At 42.2% G+C, this 26,811-nt stretch overlaps 1 protein-coding gene across 6 annotated transcripts in view; it reads right to left on the bottom strand.

The window, feature by feature from the left end:
• The window catches only part of RARB (retinoic acid receptor, beta), a 195,528-nt gene that overhangs the window by 26,279 nt on the left and 142,438 nt on the right, over positions 1-26,811 (bottom strand). For all 6 annotated transcript variants that reach the window (XM_009882153.1, XM_009882152.1, XM_009882158.1 and 3 more), the window contains one exon: positions 21,207-21,348. In XM_009882153.1, coding sequence (XP_009880455.1) covers positions 21,207-21,348 — 142 coding nt within the window. The remainder of the gene's footprint in view (positions 1-21,206; positions 21,349-26,811) is intronic.

Genomic DNA, 26,811 nt, shown 5'->3' with positions numbered 1-26,811 from the left:
CATTAAATATTTTGGAAGTTACTCGTTAAGCTAACAAATCTCAAAAGCACCATAAAGCACACAGAGCAAGTCAGTAATTGCACAGCGCTGGGCGCAAGGCAGGTTTTCAAAAAAGACTCCTTTTGTTTGCGAACGCTGATGGGAAGAGAAATCGGAGGTGAGCTGAGGCAGGACCGGTGCAGCCCTGCCAGCTCTCCCCTCCGGGCAGAGGCTCGCTCTCCCGCAACTGGGGAAGCCATCCATCCCACCCCAACACCAGGCAGCCTAGGCTGCCCGACACGGTGGGCAAATGGTGCCGCCGGCGGGCGGTGGGAGCCATGCTCAGCGCTGCAGCCAGGGCTTCCAGCAGCACCGAGCTGCTCGCTAGGGTGGAAACCCACAATTCCTGCACAGCTCCTTTACACTTTGACTCCTCCAATTCTCCAATGCCTGATTCTGGCAGAAGTCAGCAGCTGTGGACAATTTTGGTGAAATATGCAAAACGCTCACCTATTGCTGCTGCCAGGTTTGATCCATCAGGATAAATGCCCCGCACATACCACATGTCACCCTTCTCCCCATCACCCTTCAACAAACTCCGCTCACGGTAACGAATGGCAGTCTGTAAGGACATCTTTCACAATGACCACCTTGGAAAACCTCAGAACCAAGGCAGACTTTGTACTCCCGATGCTGCTGCTGCACCAGGCTCTCCGACCCCACGGACAAAGCACATCACACGCGGCTCCCATGCCCAGGAGCTGGGGAGAGCAGGCACAGAGATGAGGGACCTCAAGTAGGTTGATTTTGCCAGCTCCAATCTAAGAAAAGGAACAAAACAACCACCTTGAAAGCAACACAATCATCAATTCAGAATGGTAAGGCTCCTGTTTAGGTTTTAACAGCAGCGCAATCGCAAGCCAAACACAGCATTAAAATATGCAGAAGACCAGGTAGTTATAAATAGACTGCCTTTCCTACGTCGCAATTTCCAGATGAAATAATGTTTTCTTTCAGGCAAAACTGCTCAGTCTTTAAAAAGAACAGGAAACTATCCTAAAAGAAATTCCCATGCCAAAACTGAGCTTTGACATATGGAAAACGATTGGAGGCAAAGCACGTTTCAAATACAAAACTCTCGTCCCTAATGGACAAAGCCAATAACAAGTACACAGTCATGTAAGGGGCTTCGAGTACAAAAGTGAAACACATTGAAAACTGCATATTTTGTAGCTGATTCAGAGAAATCAACCATGTCAGCTGTCGGGTACAATTGCCATAAGAAAACATCTCGAATTAAGTGAGATAGTATCTCTCTACAGACACGTATCAAAATTAACAGGGAGCACAGAGAAACAACCATGGAAGAAATTTCATAAGCACCTGGCACGCTATCATTTTTCCCCAGGCACAGAGCAAGCACATTTTTTACAGAATTCAAGCCCGCCCCTAGTTTCCTATTGAGAAATAACGTTCAGCCATGGCAAACGCACCCTGACCGACGCTCCAGGAGCCTCAGAAAACACCTCAAATCCAGAGGACATTGTCCTGTCGACTGCCTTCACGTACACTGGCTCTTCCAGCCACTGGTGGTATTTTACTTTTTTTTTTTTTTTTTGACGAAGGTGAATCTGAACTCTGCCTTACAGCTTTGTATTATTCATTACATAATTGCTATGTTTTATTAGAAATATGATCTATTATAACCTTGAATATGGTAACTTAAATGACATTGAAAATTAGATTATTCTGATTATTAGAGAAGTGAGAAAGGTACTAAACATTTGTAAGGCTGATAATCAATCAGCGTATCCATCTGAGTGCAATAAAAATCAATCAGGAGCTAGTGCGTTTAAATCTAATTTTTTAAGCATGACATTTTCTTCTGAGTTTCTTTTTTAAATGTCACCCTCTTCTACAACAGTGATTGATTCTATCCCCAGGGACAGTTAACTCCAACTGTTTTATTCATTGCACTGAGCTCTTGTATCCACAGTCTTTTCTAAATATCAAATTAATGACAACAATAATATTTTCATCAAAACATGAAATTCAGAAATACACATTCATGGAATCAAAACAGCAAGAAGCACAATAGTCCATTTAAATTGGTTCAAATACCAGGGACCCTTTAACTAGCAAGCAGTGTGTTTTAACACTGAAAATGGTGGGATTTTGTGCCCCTCCAGTTCTCCGCCTTCCCGCCCCATAAAAGAGAAGGCCAAGGATTTGCTTGTTTAAAACATAATTCATTTAGAAATGTTTCAGTAGTGAACAATGAATCAATAGCTATAGGGAGTCCGTGAGTAATTACCTATGCCTCCAAAATAACCTTATTAGGCTATTGTAAGTATAGGGGAGACCTTTGATACCTATAGCCTAAGGGCCTCTATTTTTCCATTCATGCACAGGGGATTTATATGGTTATATCCTATTGTAACCAACGAAAGCAACACATCTCCCATTTATGTATGAGGATAACTGCAGGGTTAATATATCAAGAACTGAGTTATAAGAACAGGTTTCATTACATGAATGAAAGATACAAATGGATGCTCTACAGTTTTATTTAACTGGCCTGAAACTTGATCTGTGGTTTCAAGGATTCCATCAGCATGAAAATTTTATTTTTGACATGAAATTTGGCACCTGATATTGTCACATCCCTGAAATACTAGTAGATGGAATGAGCAAAAAAAGGAGTTTCTAGTCTCTTGAAGAAAAACAGTACTAACTGAATTCAGATGTAGGACCAGAATTGGCAAACCAATGCAGAACAACAGGCTGAGAAAAATACCCCTTGAAGATAGCTGAAAGGTATAACTTTGGTATTCTATTTTTTTAATTTATTTTAAATTATTATTTTTATTAGTTTACTTTACTATCATTTAATTATTTTTTTTTCTCTTTTTGACTTTAAGATTTCCCGAAGCAAGTGCAACAGCTATCACACTTTGGATATCTAGAGCTGCCAATCCAAGACCTGAAACCACAGCTGAAGCAAAAAAGAACAAACTGGTTCTAAAGGCAGATTTGGCTCGAATGCTGCAGAAGGCTGCAGGAAAAAGAACAAACAAACCAAAGCCCATAAACTGTTTCCAGGTCTATGAATATACCACTAATACCACCTTTGTATTGACTATAGTATTTCAGGACTGGTTCAAGTTCTGTAGAACATGGTAAACACAGTAACAACTGTCCAAAGAATAAAAATCAGACTTCCGAAATAGAAATGAAAACACACCCCCCCCCAAAACAAGTCCTAAGAACAAATGAGAAATTAAGAAGCTGCAAAAAGAGAAAGACGGCAAACAAGTGGAACAAAACTAGAAGAAAATGTGTTTTGCAGCATGCGGGTGTGGGCGGGCAGAAGAGACAGTAAGTGGCGCAGCTGAGGCAGAGCCAGGATGCACAGGGACCAGAATCTGCACCAGGGGCTGAACTGAAAGCAGACTCCTTGGTCTCCCTTACCACCTCCCTACACATTGCAATCAAAGCAGGCAGAGAGACGCGATTATACGTTTAATGATAAACTGTTTTAATAGCATTTGCCCTGCGATTTCCATTTTCAAAGTGCTTTAATATCATCAACTAATTGCCAGTCTGAAATAGGATAATCCACACACTCTTAGCAGCTGACGCTTAAAGAGCTACTGAAGGTTGTTAGCATTAACAATTGCAGACAGAATAAATCACTAATATTTCCCATAAAGGCCCACCAACACATCTGCAATGGAAGCAGCCTAGCCATACCCATTGACTAAGACAAAATTTACTCGCTGATACGTTTCCATCTGTATTTCACATAGGCATCACCTCAAGTTACTTAATACAGCCAGAAATTCCCATCTGTGAGATGAAGCATCTCCACAGGCAGGTCCCACAATGTCTGCGTGCATCTTGTGCTGCTGTTGAACTAAACTACACATCTGTCATTCCTTCCTCGCTCATGACTTGCCCCATCTCTCTCAATATTCCCCGTGAAATCGATCACTTCCTTACTCTGAATGTAAAACCTGCAATTTTTATTAAGATCTACCATGCCACCTGCAACAGGTTTTGCAGAGTAATAGCATCACCCGGTGGATATTGCCAGTCATCCCTTTCCCTGCTCAGTGCAGGAATGGGAAGGAGCTTTGGGAATCCATCACTCCATCCTGGGAGGTTTCCCCGACTCAGAGGGCTTCTGCGGGTAACCCATTGCCCAGTGCCTAAGGTAGAATCCCCAAGGAACTAAAACCCTCAGGGAAACGAAGTATTGTGCTTACTGTCTGCTGTTTCGGCTGCCAAAATCCCAGTGGATTTACTAGTAGCTTCTGTGGCAGTCTGGATAAATTTCTGCATGCAGCTGGTTAAACTGAAATACTCTGGGGAACCAGAGGACATCTTTTCTGGAATTGCAGTGTCTTAGCACATTAGCTAAAAATACACAAGACCACAAACACAATGTGATTATTCTTTCTCTTCCTTACAGCTGAAGTGACCAAGTCCATGTACCGCAGTTGAAAAACACTTCTAAATAGTCAGCCTGAAATTAAATTTCTATTAAGCTATAGTGCGTTTGTTTTACCACAGGCTGGGTAAAGAAAAAATCCCTAAATTTCAAACTCTGAACTTTCAGTCAGAAGTCACTAAAAGACCATTAAACCTGTCTCATCTGATTTCAGCTGTTCAAGTGCCCTTTCGAGCTACCTTCTCAAAGCAACTGCCCTTTTGAGCTACAATCTCCAAGCCTGGTACACCAACTCTATGGATAAACGATTAAAGGTAAAAATATCCTGAACCTGACCTTTCTCTCCAGGGTCACCAAAAGGTAAATCAGTCTACTCATCTACAGATATTACATTAATTTCTCTTAGGAGACAGTCATGGTAGTACGATGCCTCACAACTGGGAGAAGCTGGGGTTATCCAAAGCCATCAATTCAATTTGTTGGGCATTATCCAGGCCCGCTGATGGCCAGGGAAGCGCATGGCTGTAAACTAAGACCAGACACTGCGCTCTGTTCCTGCCCGCTGCATGGCCTGACTGTAGCACTTCGTTGACTTCAACCTGCTGCAGCTATTTTATTTCTCACCCTAACGGGCACAGAGGAGAAGAACATGACTTGCTTTTTACTTAACTGGAAAGCTACCTACCATGACAAATTGCAACCTCTTTCTTGACAGCGCCATTAACAGACTCCTTCAACAAAACAACTTTCCCTAATAAGCACGCTCATTCAATGCACTGAATGAGTCTCAGCTATGGGACAAATCTAGGCTTTCTCATTATGTATGATAAAACAAGACTTCACGGGACAGCAAATGGAAAGGCTACAATTCATTCAGGGGAGAAAAAACAGGAGGTGAGCTGGAAGACCCCTTCCCTCTGCTCGCACAGGGCCACTCAGCTCCCAGAGTGATGGCTCCCCAGAAGGAAGAGCAGAAGATCAGGAGAAACAACAAGACAGCACACCACCTGCATTTCTCCCTCTTATCACATCTGGTTTCACGCAGTGAACGCAGTTTGGCTTTCCCCAAACAGGGTTCAATCCTACGTTATTTACCAGAATTCAAAATAACAGCCCCAACTTATCCCCACTGCTGTTTTTGTCTAGCAGTGGTGCTGCTCCACCGGTCGCAGCAGAGTCCTATTAGTGTAAAACTACAGTAGCGTAGTAGGAGATCAGGTCTAATATCTGTACCTGCAGACGGATAACACCGCATTCATATCTAAGTTTCATTTCTTTGTTTTGCCCCCAAGGCTAAATTTCACATTTGTACCTCCTGGTGCCTTGTGCAATTGTGTAAAGGTGCATCCAGCGAGCGAGCTGCCAACTGACAACACATCTGAAGAGGTTTGCGTGCGCGGTGTACTTCGTCAAGCACGAAGAACACATTGCCTCCCGTAACCGTAAATTGAGCTCATGAAGGCAGAGGAACAGTTGTTCCCAGCGCGTTTTAAGAAAGGGAGCCATAGTCTTGAATCGCAGCGTTAGGCCGCATTACAGCCTCGGCAGCTTGCAGCCCTGGCCTCCCACCAGGCCAGGGATAATAAAAAGCAAAGAAATAGCTCAGCTACTATTTACCTATTCCTCTGAAGCTAACCTGGAAAACACACCATTATGAACTTACACAAATTCCTTCCTGAGGACAAAGGCTTGTTGATATTCCTACCACTAAAATAAATAAAAATAATAAAAAAATATATTAGGAGGTTATTTCCAGCTCTCGAGGTTCCAGGGCTGGCCCCGAAGCAGTGGGCAGGGGGGACATGGAGCGTGTGGCTCCCCAATTGTGCTCAACCTCCTGGCTCAGGTTCTGCTCCTGGCTGGAGCTGCTGCTGAATGACCTGTTCCACCAGAAGAGGCAGCCCGGGAGCAAGAGAAGGGAAGAACTGTGTTACTTTACCAGGTGGACCTAAAAGCACCAGAAGATCAGACAAAAAATTCACTGTTTAAGCCTCACATCTATGTGCGGTCCAATGCAGCTGGTGGGCACGCACTGGCATCTGCCAGTGGGCTTGGTCTGCAGCTGGGTCCGATTTGTTAATTAATAGTGCCTGTCATTAAAATTGTTTTACCGCAATACTAGAAGAATGGTTTTATCAAACGGTAAAATAACATGCTTAAACAATACTATTGCATCTGACTGTATTTCTGCATTTTAGCGTGGTGTTTGCTTCCTCACCCCTCCCAAAAGCTGAGCAATTGGAATAAACAGTCTGCAGATTTGTTGTTGGCGTGGGTTACAACTTTTTTTTTTTTTTTTAAGAATACATACTTTTTTTTCCCAAACTGTAACCTCAGGAAAAAGAAAGGAGTGAGGTCAGGGGACTTCTTTCTCTTTCCATCCAGAGGATTTCAGGAAGGCCAAGCCAAGCAAGCCAGGAGGCTCTGGGAGTGCCAGGATGGCAACGTCACCGGATTCCTGTAAAAGCCCCGCTGAAGCTGGCAGCTGACACAGGTAAACAATCTTAGTCACTTTATTATCTCACTGCCCACCCTGAAACGCTACACCGGCGAGCTGAGGCACCTGAAATGCCTCTGCCTCCCAGGTTTTCTTTCAGGCAGGACGGCCCTTTCCGTCCGTGCACGGCATAAGTCGGCGCCAAGCCCCAGCGGGGCTGAACCTGCAGCAGCTGAAGCCAGGGCTCGCGCCCGGGATCTCTGCGGCAGGGATAGAAGCAGGCTTTGACGCCACTCTTCAAAGCAAAAAATGTGTCTGGGAGACAAAGGCTATTGCTTGTGTGTTTAATAAACACTGCTCCATCCATAATTCACACACAGAAATACTGCTTTTCATCTATTAATGCAGGCTCTCCAGACATCTGTACTCCTGCTTTATGTAGCGGCAGAAGCATCGCGGCATTACGGGGTCGAATTCCCTTAACACACCTGCAGCAACCTCAGCTGTTTCAGCACTCACGTTATGACATGAATCACTCCACAAGCCTGCACCTAATTATCAGACTGTCTATTTTGATATATTTTATCTTTTATGTACAATGCCAGAGAAGTTCTTTAAAATATGTTCCAACCACTCTTTCATTTAAAAAAAAAAAAAAATCGCTTTCTTTTCTGGGACTTAAGTTCTGAGTAAGCAGGAGTAAGTGGACCAGATTATTTAAAAATAAGGCGTGCTAGTAACTACAGGACTGGCTTAAAGAGCTTAATTCTGCCAGACAGGGTCAAGCAGCATCAAATCCTGATTCCTCCATAAGATCTTTTAAATATCCCCAGTAAAGCTAGCACATAACCTTTCTACATGCAGTGCTTTCACAGTACACCAGACCAGCCTGATGTAGTGATCATACAAGGAGCAAAGCAGACAGACACTTGTTTCCAGGAAGAGGCAAGATACTAAAAAAAGCAGCCTTTTTATTGTTGATTTGAAATCAAAGTGATTACTGAGGCCTCTGCAACTTCCAGCGCAAGACTTACTGCACACAAGGGAGTTCATTTTGAGAAGGCAAACAGGCAGCAGGTCACCACAGAGTTAACTCAATAAAATAATAATTTCTACTTGGATAAACTGACCTAGTTTTCCCAGACTTCTCTGTGAAAACAAAGGATGCAACTTGGACGTGAGATGACGCCTGAAAAGGAAGCCAAGGGCTGGGGCAAGTCATCTGAATCCAACATGCAGCTGGCCCTTACCTAAATGAGGGTGGTGGTCCCCAATTGACATTACAAACTACTACCCAGCATCGGAGTAACTGGCATTACTAGTGGGTTCTACCCCCATCTTATCTCACTCATGCTGATGAGAAATCTTTCAAGTCCTTCAACAGGATTGGGCCCCTGAAGTCATCATACACAGGTTCAGTACCTCCTCCCAGCTAGGATGGTCTTCTCCAAGACTGTGGCAAGTGCCTGATGGAAGACATGCTTATAGAAGGCTTTTTATGAGGTCCTCAGGATATTGTTCCTGGGCTACAACACCCATGGGAAGCACTAGATGAAAACTCAGATTTCCAAAATCAGAGCTTTATGAAGTTCCTGAAAGAGCTGGTGAACATCCACCTCCCCGACCAGCTGCAGGACTGCCCCACAGCCCCAGGCCGTGCAGCAGACACGGCACACACAAGCCTGCCAGGGCCTGGGACACACCGCATGGAGGGCAGGAACTGACAAGGATCCCTCCTGGCCCCCCTCGTAACTCATCCCGAGGCCGTGCAAATCTGAACACAACATGATGCTGACAACTCTGCATTTTGGGATTCAACCCAGTGCTGTTTTTCAGTGAAGCTCTGTTGTGCTGGAACACCTCTAACCAGCTCAAGTTAAACAATTTGCCCAGAGAAAATGTTCAATGAAGGGGAAACATAAAAGTATGCACAGAAAGAGGCTTGACTCACCCTCTTTTCTAATCCATCACATAGCATTAGAGATTAAATACTCATTAAAAATATATATAATAAACTGTTAAGACAGGGTATCTAGTGATTCCTCTTAATTGCCTTATTCTTCCCACATCCTGATTTCAAGATAATATTTTAAAATATTCCGCCTCCATTATTGCGAGACCCATTAACCACAGGGTTATCCCCCAACTCGTTCCCCCCAGCCACGAAAGAAGACCCCAAAACACATGGGGCTTGATAGCATACTCTGTGGGAGGCAGCTGATGTGTTGGTATGGTTGTATGTTCACGCCTTGCCGTGCTTAAAATTCTAGTAGAAAAAATGTTCCTAATAAACATGTGAATAGCTGTAACTGACTTAGAATAACAACTGGAAAAGTCGCCAAGAAAAGGCTTTGATGTTCTCTTTAGGACACGCAGGATTTAAGCCTTCTGCAGAATTAAAGGAATAAAATATTTCTTCTTATGTGTACTTTTTAACTCTGTTATGGGAGAGGGTTGAACACAACACGGTTTCTTTAGCTTATTAACAACTATCTTCTTGCCTTTGTGTGTTCTTTTTTATTATTCTCACTCTTTTCAGCTTAAAACTATTTTCTGGATGTTGTGATTTCATAGCAGTGTTCACCTGAAGAGGCATCCAGAGAGAAAAAAAGAAGTATGCATTGAGCTTCTCTTACAAATTATAGAAAGGGGCAAATCAAGCACCCTTCTTGTAGGAGGCGGCTGTCAAAAGGTTCTTACGAACTAACAGGTCTCCATGTCACTTGTTACAGGAATCTGGACCATACGGGTTTGATCCCTGAGCTCCTCAATGGGATAACGAGACAGTGTGGCACTGTACAACATACGGACTACGAGACCAAAACCACACTGAGCTACGGACTTCCACATCCATCATTATGAGACATCTAATTTGAAACACAAGAGCCCCGGCTTACTCCCTGCCCAACAGAGGCAGACCAGTATCGCCAGAGAGTAACTCAAGCTTCACTAACTCTAATGCTCCATCTTCCAGTATCAATGATTCTTCTGTATCAGAAAAAAAACCCACCTTAACAAAATTTCAGAAGTGACACTTCTTTGAGTGGCTCTTCCCCACAGTCTCTCCAACAGAATCAAAATAAATCAAGCCATGGTTCACCCAGAGGAAGTGCTATGGCAAGCAAAACCAGGGGAAGACAGCCCTTGGATGTAAGGAGCTGCTCACACAGCTAGGGTGCAGTAAGGGATGCTGAACATGCAAAGTACAGCAGCTCATCACATAAGGACGTTCATTTACTGCTGATTTGTCTTCCTGGGCTGATGCCTCTAGGCTACAAAATGGCTAAAAGCTGTGCAATGCCAACTTCGGTCTTGTTGAGATATAGAAAAAACTCTCATGCATTAGCCAAAATAAACATCTTGTACTTAATTTTTAAAACGTTAAAAAATAAATTTCAATCTTTACTCTGCCACTGGGACATCCTCTAAAAGTACACAACGTACAAAAGCAAGTAAAAGTACTATGCTTCGTAAGAGCACACGTAACTTGTGGATTCTTTGAAAAGTAATACTACTTCCCATAAACTCCTGCAATTCCTGGTAATTTCCATTTTTTCCACCTCTCTTACATTGTGTTACTATTTCTGTAATGCAAACTGTAATCAGCTAGTTGGGAGTTAAAACAAAAACAAAGAACCCGGAACTTTTTGTCGGGAGAAATGAGAAGAAGCAAAGGATTTGCAGCAGCGCCCATTCCACCAGGGCTGACCGACAGCGGGAAACCTGCTAATGATGGAAATAGGAGGAGACAGAGCAGGTGAAAACAGTATCTCTGGATCGACTGGTGAGTCAAGGAATGATGACCTCTCCCGCTCCTTCAACCGGGCGGTGATGTCTTCACCAAAACTATCTGTTGCTGCCAAGGGAGTAAAGCACATCTCCCTGCCAGAGAGGCAGTAACTTGGCACCCCTCAGCCATTTGATGAATTGCACGTGTGCCCGCTGCTAAAGCAGAGAGCGCGGTGATGCCTGCAGCATTTTTCAAAAGCTTTCCCTTATCTTCCAGTATCATTCAATTTAGTATTTCTGTTTGTGATGTTTTAATCCACCCTCACTGCTAACTTTTCCTGTTTACTTGAATTAAAAAATTCTTTTCAGGCTCTCAAGTTTTATGGTGGAGAGTTCCCCAGATTTAAATACACCGAGTTCTCCCTCCACGAAAACACTGACGGTGGAGCATCGACCTACTTAACATGGGAAAAAACAATCCCAAATGCAAAATGCATGACGCTATCTGCTGGTAATCCCTCTTCTCACAAGTTTAAAGATGAGAAATGTTTAAAACTATAATGCATTGAAAATGATACAAATGTAATACGCTTTGTTAGTCTGTCATTTTAAATGGTTTGTAAAGTCCTCCCTCAGAGGATTGGACTTAAATCATTCATTAACTTGAAGCCGATTGCTTTGTCCTGGAAAGGGGGAAGAACATGGATTTCTCAGATGTAACCCAATTTCCTAACAGAAACAAAAACAACCTGATGAAATTCCGTTACCAAAACCATCTATCATAGCCCAAAGCAGAAGCGTAAATAAATTAATTACAAAATGAGCCCTGTCAGCAAAATCTAACTTTATGGGGAGTTTTTAAATTAACATTTCACTGGCTTAAAAGTTTAAAAAAAGAAAGAAAGAAAGAAAAGTAGGTCAGCATGTTTCCCCAGCATGTCTTTCTGACTCCATTAAAACTGTCTGTCAGATGACTAACCATGCCTGTAATCCAACTAAAAGCATGTTTGCTTTCTGTTGCACTTTTTGCCAGGGGAAAGGAAGAATTCCACTTAGCTTTAACTCTGAAATTCAGGAAAAAGTCTCCAAAAGTCAGATAATTTCCTCACATTTCCTCACCATATCCGTTTATATCGACAATAAGCAACTGGTTACGGATGCACAGCACTGAGAAATGATCCCGCAGCTGATTAAATGCTTATCAGCCACAGGCACCGCCTGTAGGGCTTTAAGCTACAACTTGTTAAAGTCAGTTTCAGAGCTGCCTTCCGATTGACAGACTTTTCCTAAGACTTAGATTTAAAAATTTAAGAGCTTTCAGAAACATGCAAGCATCCAAACAAGCACTGAAATAAGGTGAGTGGGAGCACAACCACTTCTGTTCACTTTGGGTCAAAGGAATTTAAAAATCACGATGGCCTATGATCTTTCTTTTTCCTTTTTTTGCTATTAACTGCAGAGCGTTACTTAAGTTAGGATAGAAAGGGTGTTATTTCGACTGCTTGTGTGCCATCGAAGTTTAAAAAATCCTGTACACTTTCCACGCAAGAGCTGAGGAACTGGAGATTAACTGTTCTGATGTATTTTAAATCGAGCATGTGATACCAAGTCAAACTGAAAACAAATCGCGGCTATTTTTAGAGCAGAGTCTGAGGGCCAGCATCCCAGCAGGAGGAGCTGCAACGTGTCAGCCGGCTTATCGCAGGCACGGCAATGGAAAACTCCCTCTGCTATAACCATTCATACAGAGGATGAAAGCAAGCCGTAAGAGCCTGACAGCAGCAGAGGGAAATCCATGGCCTCATCTACTTATGTAGAGATCTTCCTAAACTGTCTTTGAGAGCTTACTGGTTTCCGAGCGCCTGCTTTTTATCTCCCACGCCATCGGCACAGGAGTTGCTCTCCACAGAGAGGCCAGCATGGGCTTTGCTTCTTTGCCTTCTGCAGAGGCACCTATCCTACCCAAGACCATCTCCAGGAAAGCGATCACCAGGAAAATGAAGAAGTAATTTTGCCAATATAAACCATCAGGAAGATGTACACGCTCTCACATACGTTTCTTCTAAGACGCAGGACCAAATATGCATCTCTTCTGATACTGAGTCCTTCAGGCACATTTGGGTTGCTGCAGTTCAGACTTCCCAGAACTCTTGGGAACAATTTACTGCATTTCTCATGAACCTTGGCTACTGTAGATAACATTTTCAGGTTGGCCTGACAACCAAATAAGCCATGTTTAGCTTCAAGGCCCAGGACATCGGCAATTTGCTCATTCCCAGACTGATATTTATCTCATCGACATTTCTCCATCCTTCAGATTCAACATCCCAAAATAAAAAAAAGCATTCAAAGGGAGAAAAAAAGATAGCAGAGAAACCACAAGGTGCCAGTATAGAAAGCGAAACCTACATGGCGCAATCACAATTAGGAGAAAGAGAGGCATCAAAGATGCCCCGTGCCCCTGAACAAGAAAATGATCCGAATGAGGAATATGAAGCAGTGAACTGAGTGCATAAAGGAAGAATGGAAGCTCTGAAACAAAGCTTTTGAGGTCATGGGATTGGGGTCTCAGCAGTTATGTCTGCATGACCAAGCAAGCGTGGCCTCAGCCCTGTGCTTCAGAGCGCATGGACTGGGCAGGGACAGGCTACCTTCACATTTCCCATCTGCTCTTACAGCAGCATTGCCCAGCACAGCGCAAGGCAGAAAGGATAACCCAGGGTTTTGCCTGCCGTGAAAGCAATTGGGATACTAAACTGAAGAAGAAGCAAAGGCTACCTGCAGTGACAACACGAATGCAAAGAGCCAGTGTCTTTATATGTACGATCCAGGATAATGCTATAACTCCCCCACAGACACCCCAAAGTCAAGGTGGGGGACAAGAAATAACAGAAAAAGGCCACAGAAACAACCAGATCCACATTAAGAAGTGACTTTGTAAGCGATACCCACCCAAAACTCCTTTTACCGGGAAACCGACTGAAGAAAGCATGTGATGATCCCTAAAAAACCCCGGAGCTGTGAAATGAAAAAATGGGAAGTTCCGCCTGTGTCCGTGCCACTAACTCTCCTCACAGAAGAGCAGGACCTCCGGAGGAGGTGGCATGGGCAGGACCGCCACAGAAACCTGAGCTGCTAGCATCAGCCGGCAGGCATTACACTTTTCACTGGCTCTAGTTATCACCGAGTTTCACCTATAATGGAAGAAAAGTTACTTGTACAAAGACTCTGTGCCATTCAGGTGAATTTCTTCCACAAGAGGCATTCAGAAAGTCCACTAATACCTAACTGACACTTTTTCCTTTCTTAAAGCACATCTCTTTCAGAGCAGGGTCGGGTACTTCAGTACGAATGATTAGCATAATAACTTTAGAAGTGTCACAACTTTAATAAAACACCTTGTTAAGCAAAAAATGTAAGAAAGGCACACATTTACAGTTGCTGACTACTAGGATTGATGGATGCAGACAAAGGCTGCAGAGAGCACACGAGCCCTGGTAACTTCGGCCAGGATCCGTGTTGTCATAGAGACAGCAGAGAGCGATGAAAAGTTCACCACGGTAGCTATACCTTAGTGAATAAGTCTTAATGTAACTTCCAGCTGAGGACATGTAATCAATCTCTGTATGAGCTTATTGAAGGAATTCCCTTTATGCTTACTCAGTCCTCAAGAGCCCAAAATGAGGGAAAAGGTTTTAAAATAGATATATTTTACTACTTTTAAAGACAAGCCAAGGTCTGGTGCTTCTTTTGGATTAAGGTGGGAGGGGGGAGAGATAACTGGTTTTTTTTGAAGAAGAAATGATGTAAAACATGAAAAACTTGATAAATAGATATATTTTACTACTTTTAAAGACAAGCCAAGGTCTGGTGCTTCTTTTGGATTAAGGTGGGAGGGGGGAGAGATAACTGGTTTTTTTTGAAGAAGAAATGATGTAAAACATGAAAAACTGATACAGACACTAAAAAAAAAAAAAAAAAGAATGAAAAAAGTGATTCTAGGGCAGCCTGGCAAGATGGGCCATGTTCAATGATGTCTCCCCCATCCTCTAGACACTTCTCTCACAGAGGTGGCCGCAGCCCTGGCATCTTACTGCTGCTCTTCTACCATCGGGTTCAACCACCTCATTCCCTCTGATGCTGCAAAACACAGGACTGTCCCTGCTCTCTCTTCCCTCTCTGCCCTTCTCCCAGCATCTTCCTCCCCAGTGGCACTCAACCCCTGGTTTACCTTCCTGCAGGGCAGCAGCACCCCCTGACCCTCCCCGGCTCCCTGCTCTGGGCTCAGTCCCACCACTTGGGAGGTACGGGATGCTGGAGCCAACAACAAGCAGCACAGAAACAGTGCCAGGGGTTGTTTATTGGCCGGGGTCTTCAATTCTTAGTTTACACAATTATGGGTTTTCTATACAAGAAAGGGGAAAAAAAAATAAATTGCAGGACGAGTGTTTTATGGTTTAAAGTTACAGCTATTTGCGTAATGCCTGAAAGGCAATGAACAGAAGAAAAAGCAAACCTTGGGATGCTATTCATACTTTCCCCTAACATTTTAGGATATAAAGATCAGACTAATTACCAAAAAGTCTTGAGTTGAGCAGGGTTCACTAATCACGCTCTGCTTGAGGAATTAGGAGAGAATTTACTTAGCCGCATCATGAAAGGTGCCAATAAATTGTTCAGCTGGAGAGTTAACATAATAAAAAAAATCATTTTTTATGTTATTTTCTTTAGCAGTTTATTAATTGCTGCCTGAAATACTTTTCTGAAACACAACGAGCTGCAAATGAATTCATGGGCTATTAATCTGCTGTACATGGCACTGGAGGGAAAGCTCATTAGGTGAGTTGATGCAATTACTGCTATTACATAACCATCTTCACAGAACATAGAGTAAATTATGAATAATAACATTCAATCTAAGTTGCTCCTTTAAACATTAAAGCTGGCAAGTGAAAGCTATGCAAAATCGGGGGAAAGGCTAAAATACAAAAGAGGCAGACCCCAAAAGAAGAAAAGAAAAGCAGATCCTGCTTCTTTGAAGACGCTGAACTGATGTGAAAAGCAAGAGATGTTTGTTTAACCATGGGAAACAATGTGCAACAAGTAGAACTCAGTTCTCTACAAGAGAATTTTAATTGTATATAAATCATTTTCAGCCACCCAGCCTAACAAAGTGTGCATTATCTCTGGCAGAGGACAGACTAACACTAGAGCACTGTGGGTTTTGTAGCAGGAAGGCCCTTCATGTCGGCTTTGCTCTCATCTTAAAAAATCTCCCCATATTGAGTGTTTGGCATTAACTTTTAAAAGTTCCCAATTTCTCAGCCTGAAAAAATAAATACAAGGATTCCTATCTGATCAGCTACTGAAAAAAACCCAACCCAACCTTAATGAACAAAATGAAAAAATCTGTGATCTGTATGGCTTGATCACTGTTTCCCTACTATTGATATACTCAAATTCTTAATTTCATCGGTATTTTCACAGTTTACATCTTTCACCTTCAAAGCACTTCCAATACAAGGTCTCTCAGTCCCTGTAAAGAGACTCATCATTTTCACCTCTCAAGATAGGAAAACTAGTCTAATCAGCTTGTAGTGTTTAGAGAGAGGAATTAGTCCCAGAACAGAATTCAGGGTTTTGTGATTTCCACTCTGATATTTAGCTCGTGCCTCTCGAGAAAGCAAGGCAAGTCAGGAGTCAGCAGGCGAGGCAACCACGCTGGAATTTTTGAACAAGCCCCCAGCCACTATGTGGTATTTAGGCATCTAGTTAAAAAATCTAGCCCGTAGCAAAGCAAAAGCAATTCTTAAATCCAGTGCTTACTGCTGGCTACAAAGAATAAACCCTCACTTTAGTTCTGAGTAAAAGCGTCTTAACAAAGATTTCATGCCTTCTAATTAATTCACTTTAAGATGACATCAGTGGAATATGCACGAACTTCTCAAATGCAACTACGCAGACTAGCTCTCCGCTTAACCACTCACTGGAGATGGAATTGCACTTCTCTAAGAAGTCTGAAAGAAAATGAAACAGAAATACAAAATAAAAAATACAAACATGACAGTTCTTCAAGCTGACGTTTCCTGGTCACCAATTTAAACCAGAATTAAAATAAGTAAATCAATTCATTCTATTGTTCAGCAGCAGAATGTAATCATATGTTCCGAGAAGCATGAACATTTAAATATTTTAAGACTTTGAAGTCTGTGACAAAGAGTAACAGACATTTCTGTGCAAGTTTAAAAAAACCCCAAATTCAGAGCACAAAAACTGGATTCTCTCCACTTCATGGTAATTCCCCTGCATTCCCTCCCTTCCTCCTTCCCTCCCCTCCAGGGAGGTTAATTGTAAGCAGATTTACAAATCTGAGCATTGCTTCAGTGCACTGAAGCAATCTGGAACAATAATTCTGTGCCTTTATAAACATAATTTTGCTCTCTTAGAGCTCACTGCAGACAAGGTTTATGCCAGTACGGAGGGCTTCTCTGCATCACACCCCGGTGCACAGAGGCGGGGTGTGTCTGAGGGGGACCCCACAGATTATCCAAAACAGTGACAGTCCTTGCAGCCTGCAAATTTTGTAAAAGAGGATGGAAGTGGAAGACCTGCTGGGCTAAGCTGAGCAGTTGGGGCAGAAGGACGCTCCATTTTCTTCCTCCTTGTACCCTGCAATAAATACATTTTAGGTTTTTGTTAAGGGCAGGCTTCACCTTACAAAGCGTACGTTCCAGCACCCCGCTTGAAAGAGTCCATTATTGTTCGAGAGTTTTGCCCAGCTTCCCGCGTGTTCCCCTAATTGCGGGAGGCAGAGTGCCGTACGCGTGACCCCTCGCCAGCTCCCGAGGACCGAGGTCCCTGCATCCAGGCAACAGTGTGCTGCTTGCTGACACCTGGGGTCAGCCCAAGGATGGTGCTTCAACATCAGCTTAGAGATCACGTAATAGAAGGGCAAAGGTTAGTTTCCTAAGGCTCTCCATCACATAATGAGCCACTGTCAGCCGTAGTAGCCTTCTCACTTCAGCGGCAGCAACAAGAAAAAGTAATCCTGTGTGATCACCATTTGTCTCTATGTGTTAATTGAAAAATTAACAGGCTGGAAGGGTAAGAAGGATAGAAATGATTTGGAGTGGGCATTAGAGCCTCAGCTGCACCTACTCACTCCTGAGCACACCCACCCATGAACTGACATGGGACAGGCATACAACAAACCCAAAACCTGATGCAGTGCTGATGGAGGGGCTGGTTCCGGGCCGGCGCACCAAGAGCTGCAGCTCAGATTGCAGGGACACAAGCTCAGCAGTTTCTGAAGGAAGGGGGATCAGATGAAAGACAGCAGGGCTTCATTTCAAGCTGTGTTTTGCCCTGCTGTAGGGTGATAAGACAGTCATCGCTAAGTCGTTTCCCCTCACACTCTTTGTCTTGTCTATTTGGAGCGCAAACTTTTTGCAACATCGGCTGCACAATGGGAGACAGTCCCTACCCTAGTGGGATCTAGTTTCAGCGGGTCCTGCAGATACTATCACAAGGCAAATAGCTCCACTCCTGCCCTGGAGGCAGTCTTGTTATTGACCTCTCTTGATCAGATCTGGGGACTAACATGGGGTCGAAGATAACTTCTTTTTTCCCCACACGAACAAAACAAGCAATAAAGAAATGCAAATTTGGTGCATTCCTTCACCATCTCACTTCATTCTCTAAACAAAGATAAAAGCATAGAAGAAATGCTCTGTACCTCTTCTCTTCCAAAACACTGGACCTCCATTCTTAAAACCTTACTTATCACACTGGCTGGGCAGCCAGTTCTAATCTCTGATGTTTGTGTGTAACGCTCATTAAACCCAAAAGGAGTCACATATGCAAGTACTTCTGCCTGCCCTTTAAAGGCAGAACAAATAAACACAGGACTGTAGCATTTAAGCACAGATTATTCTGTATACTGAGATTTTGCATTTACTCCTCCTTAGCTCCTGGGAACAGACCTTGGGGTTCCTATTTGCAGCTGCCCACCATGATTACTTTCCCCATTTGGGACTGGTTTGAGCATTGTAGGCTTTTTCCTGATGAGATTTCTCTGATACTTTTTTTCTGTCCTTTGTTGGTGGCTCTCACGTTACCACATAACAGAACTGTAAGAAGGCAGAAAACCAAAATGTGAATAAGGTACCAGGGGAAAAGAAACACCTCTACCTGGCAAGAAAAAGCCCACTGACAATTGTGCCTTTGCTTACATAAACTTCTAAAGAAACGGAGTCAAAACCTGGAGACATGTATGAAAGAAGGTCAGATAAGAAAAGAGGTTTTCAAATCTCTTAAGAGATAAAAAGCTCCTGTTTATGAAGGGATAACACGGAATCACTTCAGACTTAGCTCTTAAACCCAGAAGACAAGACACACTGCATTCAAACTGATGACATTTAAAATAATTTCTCTATTCCTTTGCAAACACCTTCTACAGAAATGCAGCCAGAGGACATCCCTCATTCCTCCCCAGTATCCTCTGTTCCCCCTCCAACCTGCTATCCCCCTTTCAGTGCCTGTAAGCGGTTTGAGATAAAGGCAACTGCCAAAGGGCAATTTCACTCAGTTCACCCAAAGAAAAAGGCAGAGCAAAACCTTAATTCTTGCTGGCAAAACTCCAGCTATCCTATGGGAGAAAACAATCAATCACCTGAAAGGCAGTAAGTCTTTATACTTTACCCTAAGTAACTTTGGTTAACATGTTAGAAATACTGCTGATATTTCCAAAACCTACTCTGATGTGACGTTATAGCATTTAGTAAGATTACTACTTCATGTCAGCAATAAAATCCTGAAGAATTCAAGACCAAGAAGCCCTCAGGTGAGAAAAGTGTTTTTTCTTCTCTTTCAAACTGCATCATCCTGTTTTTATCAAGGAAAAAAGCTTCATGTGCACAGATATATATGCGGTCAAATACCTACCAATAAAATCCTCCTCATTCAATCTTACAACTTTGTGCACCTTTGTATTAGCCTACCTTCTCCTTTACTCCCATCATGGTTGCCACAGTAAATCCATACGTCAGTATAGATAAGTGTACTTACAGCACACAAGAAAATTAGAAAACTCAACAAGGGCAGTGAAATCATGGAAATCCTAAGACCTCCTAGCTCCCCCAGTTGCTTGAAACTTGATGTCGGTGCTTTTCAATAACCACAATTTCAGATTTCCCGGAAAAGGTAGTTGGAAATACTGCAAAGTGCTCCTAAAGATGTATCCGATTCTTTTTCTGCTCCTCAACATTCTTCCTCTGAGAGGAGAGGAAGGAGAAGGTGGGAGGAAGAAACAGGATGCGATCAGGAAGGACCAGCGTGATTTCAGGACCTCTTCGTCTCCTGCCCAAGTATGGAGAAGGGAACTACTGGAAAGTCCCATGCAATTCAAAAAGGAGAAATGTTGAGGATGAGAACCGATTTAAATCACAGTTCAGTTATAAATGTTCCATCAGTGTCATTTATTTTTTTTCCTCTGGTCTTAAAGTCTTTCCAAGAAACTCCTGTGGGTGAATTAAAGTAAAGAAGTGGTGTGGAGCAATTTTTCCCCCTCTCTTAAGCACATGCTGCAAATTTCTATAGCGTTGATTATTGGAACTGACCTACTGAAATCAGGAACATCACTGACAGAGCTAAAAACCCTCAACAATCAAACAAGTCACTACACCAAAGACTTTTTTGCTACCACAATCACTCCAGTCAAAAATGAGAAAGTTTCAGAAACATTACCCCATGGGGATTTGAGAATGGCTTTTTTAGCTAAATTTTCATGTGTGATGGTGATATCGATAAACTGGAAAAAGAGAAAAAATCACAGATTTCTACCTAAATATTTTAAAATGTTAATTTAGAGGGCAAAACAGAGATTTCTAGAAAAGAAGGGAGAGGAAAAGTCTTTGGGTTTTTTGTGCACTTGGTAGCACTTTTACATAGTCAGGTTTACTGGCTTTCCAGGTCGAGAAGAGGGTATGACAGCTTGTTTCACCTTTCAGAGAGGCTCCAACCAGCAAGAACAGAAGACTCTAGGCCATTGTACCATCAGTTTTGTAAAATGGCACAAACTGGCCCTACCGCTAAAAGAAGAACCTCTGGCACAAGCACCTCTGGCACAAGCACCTGCACTGGCACGAGGGAGAAGGTGCAGGGCTGAAGAAGACCTGAAACCCAGCTTAAGAAGTCAGTGCTGTTCCCTTTACACCCAAGAAGCCATTTCTAGAGCACATGGGAGATAATCCAATCTTAAAGCAAGTATCTGTGGGTTTGTTCTTTTGGAAATCCTGGAGAGATTACCCACTTGGGCGGTCTCACACCCACACAGGGTGGCCACGCCGCACAAGCAGCGTGTTGCACTAAAAGTTCTTAATTTAGATTTAGATTTAATTTAGATTTGCAGCACTTAGGCTGCAAAGTTAAGGACTCAAAAGCTTGTGCAGTATAGGTCTGAAGTTGTGTACAAAATTCATACTCCTTTTCTCTGCCTATGAATGCAGATACTGGCTTCAATCACATAATTGCATAATATTTTTCTTCCTTGGGACTGCCACATATAGGTAGGATATGACAAACAATAAATTGTTTCTGAAGACAACTTACATTCTTTGGACATTCCCACTTCAAAGCACTTCTGTAGTCTGCAGTACTGGCAGCGATTTCTGGTAACTTTATTGATAACACAGTTTTTATCTCTGTGACATGTGTAAACCATGTTCTTCTGGATACTCCTGCGGAAAAAGCCCTGAAATCAAGAAAAAAAGAAATCAAATAAACTTTTGAGCTTCCCATAACCCTTAGAGACAGGCACTAACATAGCTTTAAAATAACAAAATAAATTCAAAGTTATGGCTGGAGTATGGCATCTTTGAAGACTCACTCTTATTATAATTTAGTACCGTTTCTTGCAACATAAGACTCATCTCTTAAATAAAAACTAATTAAATAATGCAACCTAGGGCCAAAATAAACAAAACTGGAACTAGTAACAGCATTCAGGAAATGAAGTCCTAGATGTCACAAAAAAGCTCAAATAAAAACAGTTTGGGCTTATGGATGTAGTAATGAGTTGCGTAAAAAACAGCCTTCCTAACAGATCTGCTTGGAAGTCAACCTCTCATCCAACAACCAACAGCCTCTCCCAGCCTAAAGGTCCCGTCTATTTCTGTTACTGCAGAGATTCACTAGATTGAATGCTGCACGTAAAAAGAGAAATAATTTGAAACCCAGGTCACTTAGCTGCTGGAACTCCTGCAGCAATTAATGAGGCTTCTGCAGGTGGAAGAGTTCCAGCATCAGGTTACTGAGTTGTGAACTTGTAAAAGTTGCCAATTACAGCATTTTTTTCTTATTCAGATACAGCTGTGAAAATAATCAAGTAATTACAATGATCTTGAACAGAAATTAAAGAGAACTAGAGGTCCGGTTTGTACTTAAGGAACACCATTTGACTGGATTCCTCCTTCGGCAAGTAAAAGAGAGATAAACAGCCATAAATGGCACGGTTAGCTGGCATGGAAAAAAGGCAAAAACCAAGTTAATTTCTCTATCTGCACTAAAACCCAAACTTTAGATAATATCATGTAATAATGAAGAAAAAAAAAAGAGGATTACTTCAAGCATTTTAGAGCTCAACCCACAAATATTCAGTGAAAGTATTTCTGCAACAGACATTTGGAAATTTGACAGCACTATTTAACCTTCTCACTCAGATTTTGAAAATCGTTTCAGCAAGCACCAGGGTCAAATTTCAGTCAACATCGTAGCATTATGGAGGAATAGTTAGCAATTTAATATTTGTTGGAGGGCTTGAGAGGTTAAAACTCTTCAACCGGCCACATGTTTACACCCTACAGGGAAGCGGTAAACTTGATGCCACAGACGATAGCTCTGTGCCCACAATAGATTTGTCTGAAGATGCAATCATGGTAAGCTATAAAATTGGCTCTCCTAGAAGCACTCATCAAGATATGTGAGTAGTTCAAAAGCCAAAAACCCTATCGTTCAGAGTTAACTGGGAGAGTTTCTGGCCATACGATCAGGGAGTGGTAGGACAGGCACAGTCAGTAAGGGCTGGTCATAAATTCCTTGCACACCCAACATGCTATAGATGCTAATGTTATGAAAATATCTCAAATTCACTCAGAACTGAAAAATGCCTCCTTAATCACGTAACCCCTGGCAATAGTTTTCTGCAGCTCTTGCACAGGCAAGCCTCATCCTGAGGTTAGCTCCTCTGATTAAGAAGATATTTAATACTACCATCAAAGAGGTAAATAAAAACTCTTCACTCCTTTCTTTTCCTTAAGCTATTGGGCACAGAAGAAGAATTTAAAGCTATTTGTTTAAACAATTAAAACCTTTCAAGTTATCAGTAACACTGTTATTTTATACTCTACACTTTTGATTATTAACACTGCTTGAACCTTTGCAATGGAAAGCATGGCAAGTGTGTGTACATTTGTTTACCTGCCGAGAAGAAAATTTATGGTAATATTCACTGACTACTTTCTTGCTTTGATATTCTCGTAATTGTGATGCCCAGGTCTGTGGTAATTGCCGAGGATGCTAACTAGAACTGTGAGAAGTCTATGGCATCTATTTTGGTTTGATTCAACAGACAGAAAGCGTGAGCTGTGCTGGTTCAAGGGTCTCTGTAGGGCTTATTCGGTCACCACTTTTTAGCTGGAAAGAGGTTGGGGAAGCCAAGACTGACAGCTTCTCCTGCAGCCACCCCAGCTTAATCCAGTGCTGCATGTAAATCAGAAACTCTCCTACCACCAGCCGGACAGGGCAGGAAACAAAATTGCCCAAATGGACAGAAGTGACCCTCTCTTGCAGCAACTGTCTCACCATGCTGAACAACTGGAGTAATTTTAAAAAAAACAAACAAACAAAAAAACAAACAGCTCCCAAAGCCTCCTCTTCGCCTGCACATGTGTTGGGGCAGAGGCTGCTCTGCATTTGTGCTCAAGAGACTTCTGCTTTACTGACACAGGTACTACTCAAACAAAATACGAGCTTCAAAAGTGTCACTCAATACAGAGAAAAGAGGAAACAGCCTCCTCCAAATATACCTGTACTTCACCAAAATACAACCAGTAGCTAACGGCACCCAGTGGTTGATCCGTTGTCCTATTTAGGCATAGGTTCTGCATCCTTTTAACCTGGGGTTTAATTACAGCCCATGAGGAAGGAAAGCAGAGGAGGCTGTCTCAGTCCTTACCATACGAAGCTGACCACACAGCACAACAGAAGAAGGTGATCCAACTTCTGCAGACAGCAAGTATAAAGCATTCATGAACTCATTGCTAATATAAAAGGCTTAAGAAGAACAAACTCAGAAAAAGCATATCTCCAGGTCAAAATGAAGACAGTCTCTTCAACAGCTTAACCTCCTTAGGCAATATCCTCCACAGAGTGAAAGATACAGATGAGGATATTAATTGTGGAAGCTTAGACTGTTGTTTTACAAATTGTTTTCTAACACCTGTATTTGATTATCTTCCAGGAGTAACTCGTGAAACAGAAAGAAAAACGAACTTGTTAATGTAAAGGTATTCAGGTGAAAAAAGGTATAACGTGGTCCTGCTCAAAACTAATGACCTGTTTCTCAACAGCATGTTCGTGCCCACTCTCCAAGTACTTTTCTCTAAGACAGCAGTGGGATACTATTTCTACTAAGATTTGTGGCAAGCTCATTTTAAAACCTCAGCAATACGTCAGTGAAAAGATTTGATCTTTAAATTTTCCTCTGGGCAGGCACTAAAAACATGCCCAGATAATACTATTTTATTTCTTTGCATGCAAACCCCAAACCAAAGCCATCAATAGAGGGAGTGACAGGAGTTCAAGCACTGGCGTGTCAGAAGCCCTTGGTGGGTGCTGGGCCTCAGTTTCCCCACCTGCCTCTACAGCCACAAGTTTTGGGTGGCACTTCAAGTAAGGTCATGCCCAGAAACATTTCCCAAATCTGACACTAGGCTAAAAACAGCAGACAGCATCCTGTCTATCCCTCCATGGGAATTTGCACCTCACCTGCTTTGGTTACCTGCAGCTCGAGAAAACCCTGCAGGACAAGAGGATGAGCAGAGCAGGCGCTTGCTGCCCAGTTAAACAGAAAAGCACATTAAAACCATTTCAAGGCTGGTTCCAGACAGCACAGGTATAATACACTGGCCTGTTCACTACAAATAGCAAAGAAAGAAGCAGGCCCAAGTTTTCCTCCAAGTGCTTTTTGTCAGATGACTTCCATCTCATCTCACAACCCCAACAGTTTCTTCAAAAACCAAGAAAATCCAAATGCAACCTAACCTTAAGAAGTTGTCAGAAACTTCAGAGATGGCAAACCACCGCTGCTTATAAATTAATAAACTTCTAGCGCCTACTGGCTCTTAGAAAACAAGCTACTACTTACTGTAATACATTCACCTCGAAAGCAGTCTGTTTGGCTGAATATTTACATGTGCAATTTTTTATGCAAATATTTTAGCATCCTGTCCATCTCCCTGTGACAGGAGATGAGACGCTCCTGTGCCAAAACCAAGCACAAATAATTCTTCCTTTGTAATTTAAAATGCCTTATGAATATATAAAAAAAACATTCTGTGAGACATAAAGCATTACTGTCATATATAATTGTTTTCGATAGCACCTACAAAGTACTTGAATTTAAAGTAGAGGAAGCTACTGAAGACCTATCAGAACAGTGATTTGCTCTAATATTCCTTTTATCCACAACTTTCAAAAGGAACATGGATTTTGTGCTTTTATTTTAGCAAAAACAAAAAAAAGCTTTGCAGAAATCACACTTGAATTAATTCAGTCCTTCTGAGCTGCTTTTATCAGCATCCTTTAACACAGAGCATTTTGGACAAACATTTCAATTTTTAAACTCATCTTCTCTGCACACCACGCCACGCTCCTCCCAGGCCCACCAATCTTGTTATCTTAATGGATGACAGATAGAGTATCACTCTGACCATGCCACATTAGGCGTCCTCATTTACCGAGTGCAAGGAAAAAACGCTGAGTATAAATTATTCAGAAATGTATTGTATCAGCGTGTGTTCTCTGAGCATCCACCACTGGCAGAGCAGACAGATTATTTTTCACTTTTAATTGTGTTGATATCTTATCTGCCACACTGAAAGCAGAGAGTGATACGTGAAACCATATGTATCAAGCAGCAAATAAACCCAGTTTACTAGGTCTGTTGCTTGGAACTAAATAACTTATTTAGTCAGTCTAACTTCAGCACAATGCCAGAAAACCCCACCTCATCCCACTCACCACTTACTCTTGTAGAATTTGCTTGTGAGTGTGTCAAAATTAGAGAGCTCAGTACAGATCAGTGGTGGCCACTGAGAATATTAACTATTTCAGTAATATTTTGAAAGCCATTATGCCACTGGCTGTCTGAATACAAAGGAGCTCATTAAGGATGAGCCCTCAAGATAATGTTAAGTGTTTAAGCTTATGAAGTCTTTCAGAATTGTTAACATGAAGTGCTATCCTTACATATCTCATAGGGAATCTATACAACTCCCTCTCCTTTGCTGTCCAGTTGATTTTGGCAAGTCAGATGATTGACAGCTCAAGTTATACACATCGCATGAAGAGATGGATCATTTGATCTCAACAATGTCTTAAAAATATCTTGCCAGCATAGGGCATGCCAAATCTTATTTGCAGATGTAGTGGGCTTACAAGTTGAAAACTTGCACTGCAAGCCGGGGACAGGGTAATCAGCAGCTAAGGGCTATTGCCAGCTCAATCTGTTTGAACAGCCTGCTCGGTTCATCTGGTTCAGCTTTGATTACCCCCAAATACAGGCAGCCAGCTATGACTCCCGCAGATTTAGAGGCCATTCTTTGGTAAATTTGCAAAATAAGCTTCTGAGTGAAGTGTATTGCTACTTTATCGTAAAAGAAACAAAGGAGTAGGAAGGACTTTTCGATGGTACAGTTTACCAGTCATTTATAAACCCTGAGTGACTGAGCTCTGAAGGGAAAGATAAAAAACCAGTAACAACTGAAAAGAAAATCCAACCCACAACATACCTGAAACCTCTGCCACTAGCTTTATTCTGAAATAGGGGCTGTACAAAATGTACCTTTCTCACAAAACAAATCTATTTGTGATGCATAGTCTCTTTTCAATTTATTTATTTTAATCATCCAAGTTACTCTCTATCCTTGCTAACCCC

The sequence above is a fragment of the Charadrius vociferus genome, unplaced genomic scaffold, assembly GCF_000708025.1.
Source record: "Charadrius vociferus isolate BGI_N301 unplaced genomic scaffold, ASM70802v2 scaffold303, whole genome shotgun sequence".
Lineage (NCBI taxonomy): Eukaryota > Metazoa > Chordata > Aves > Charadriiformes > Charadriidae > Charadrius > Charadrius vociferus.
Note: the sequence above shows the minus strand (reverse complement) of the source record. Positions and strands in the feature narration are given on the sequence as shown.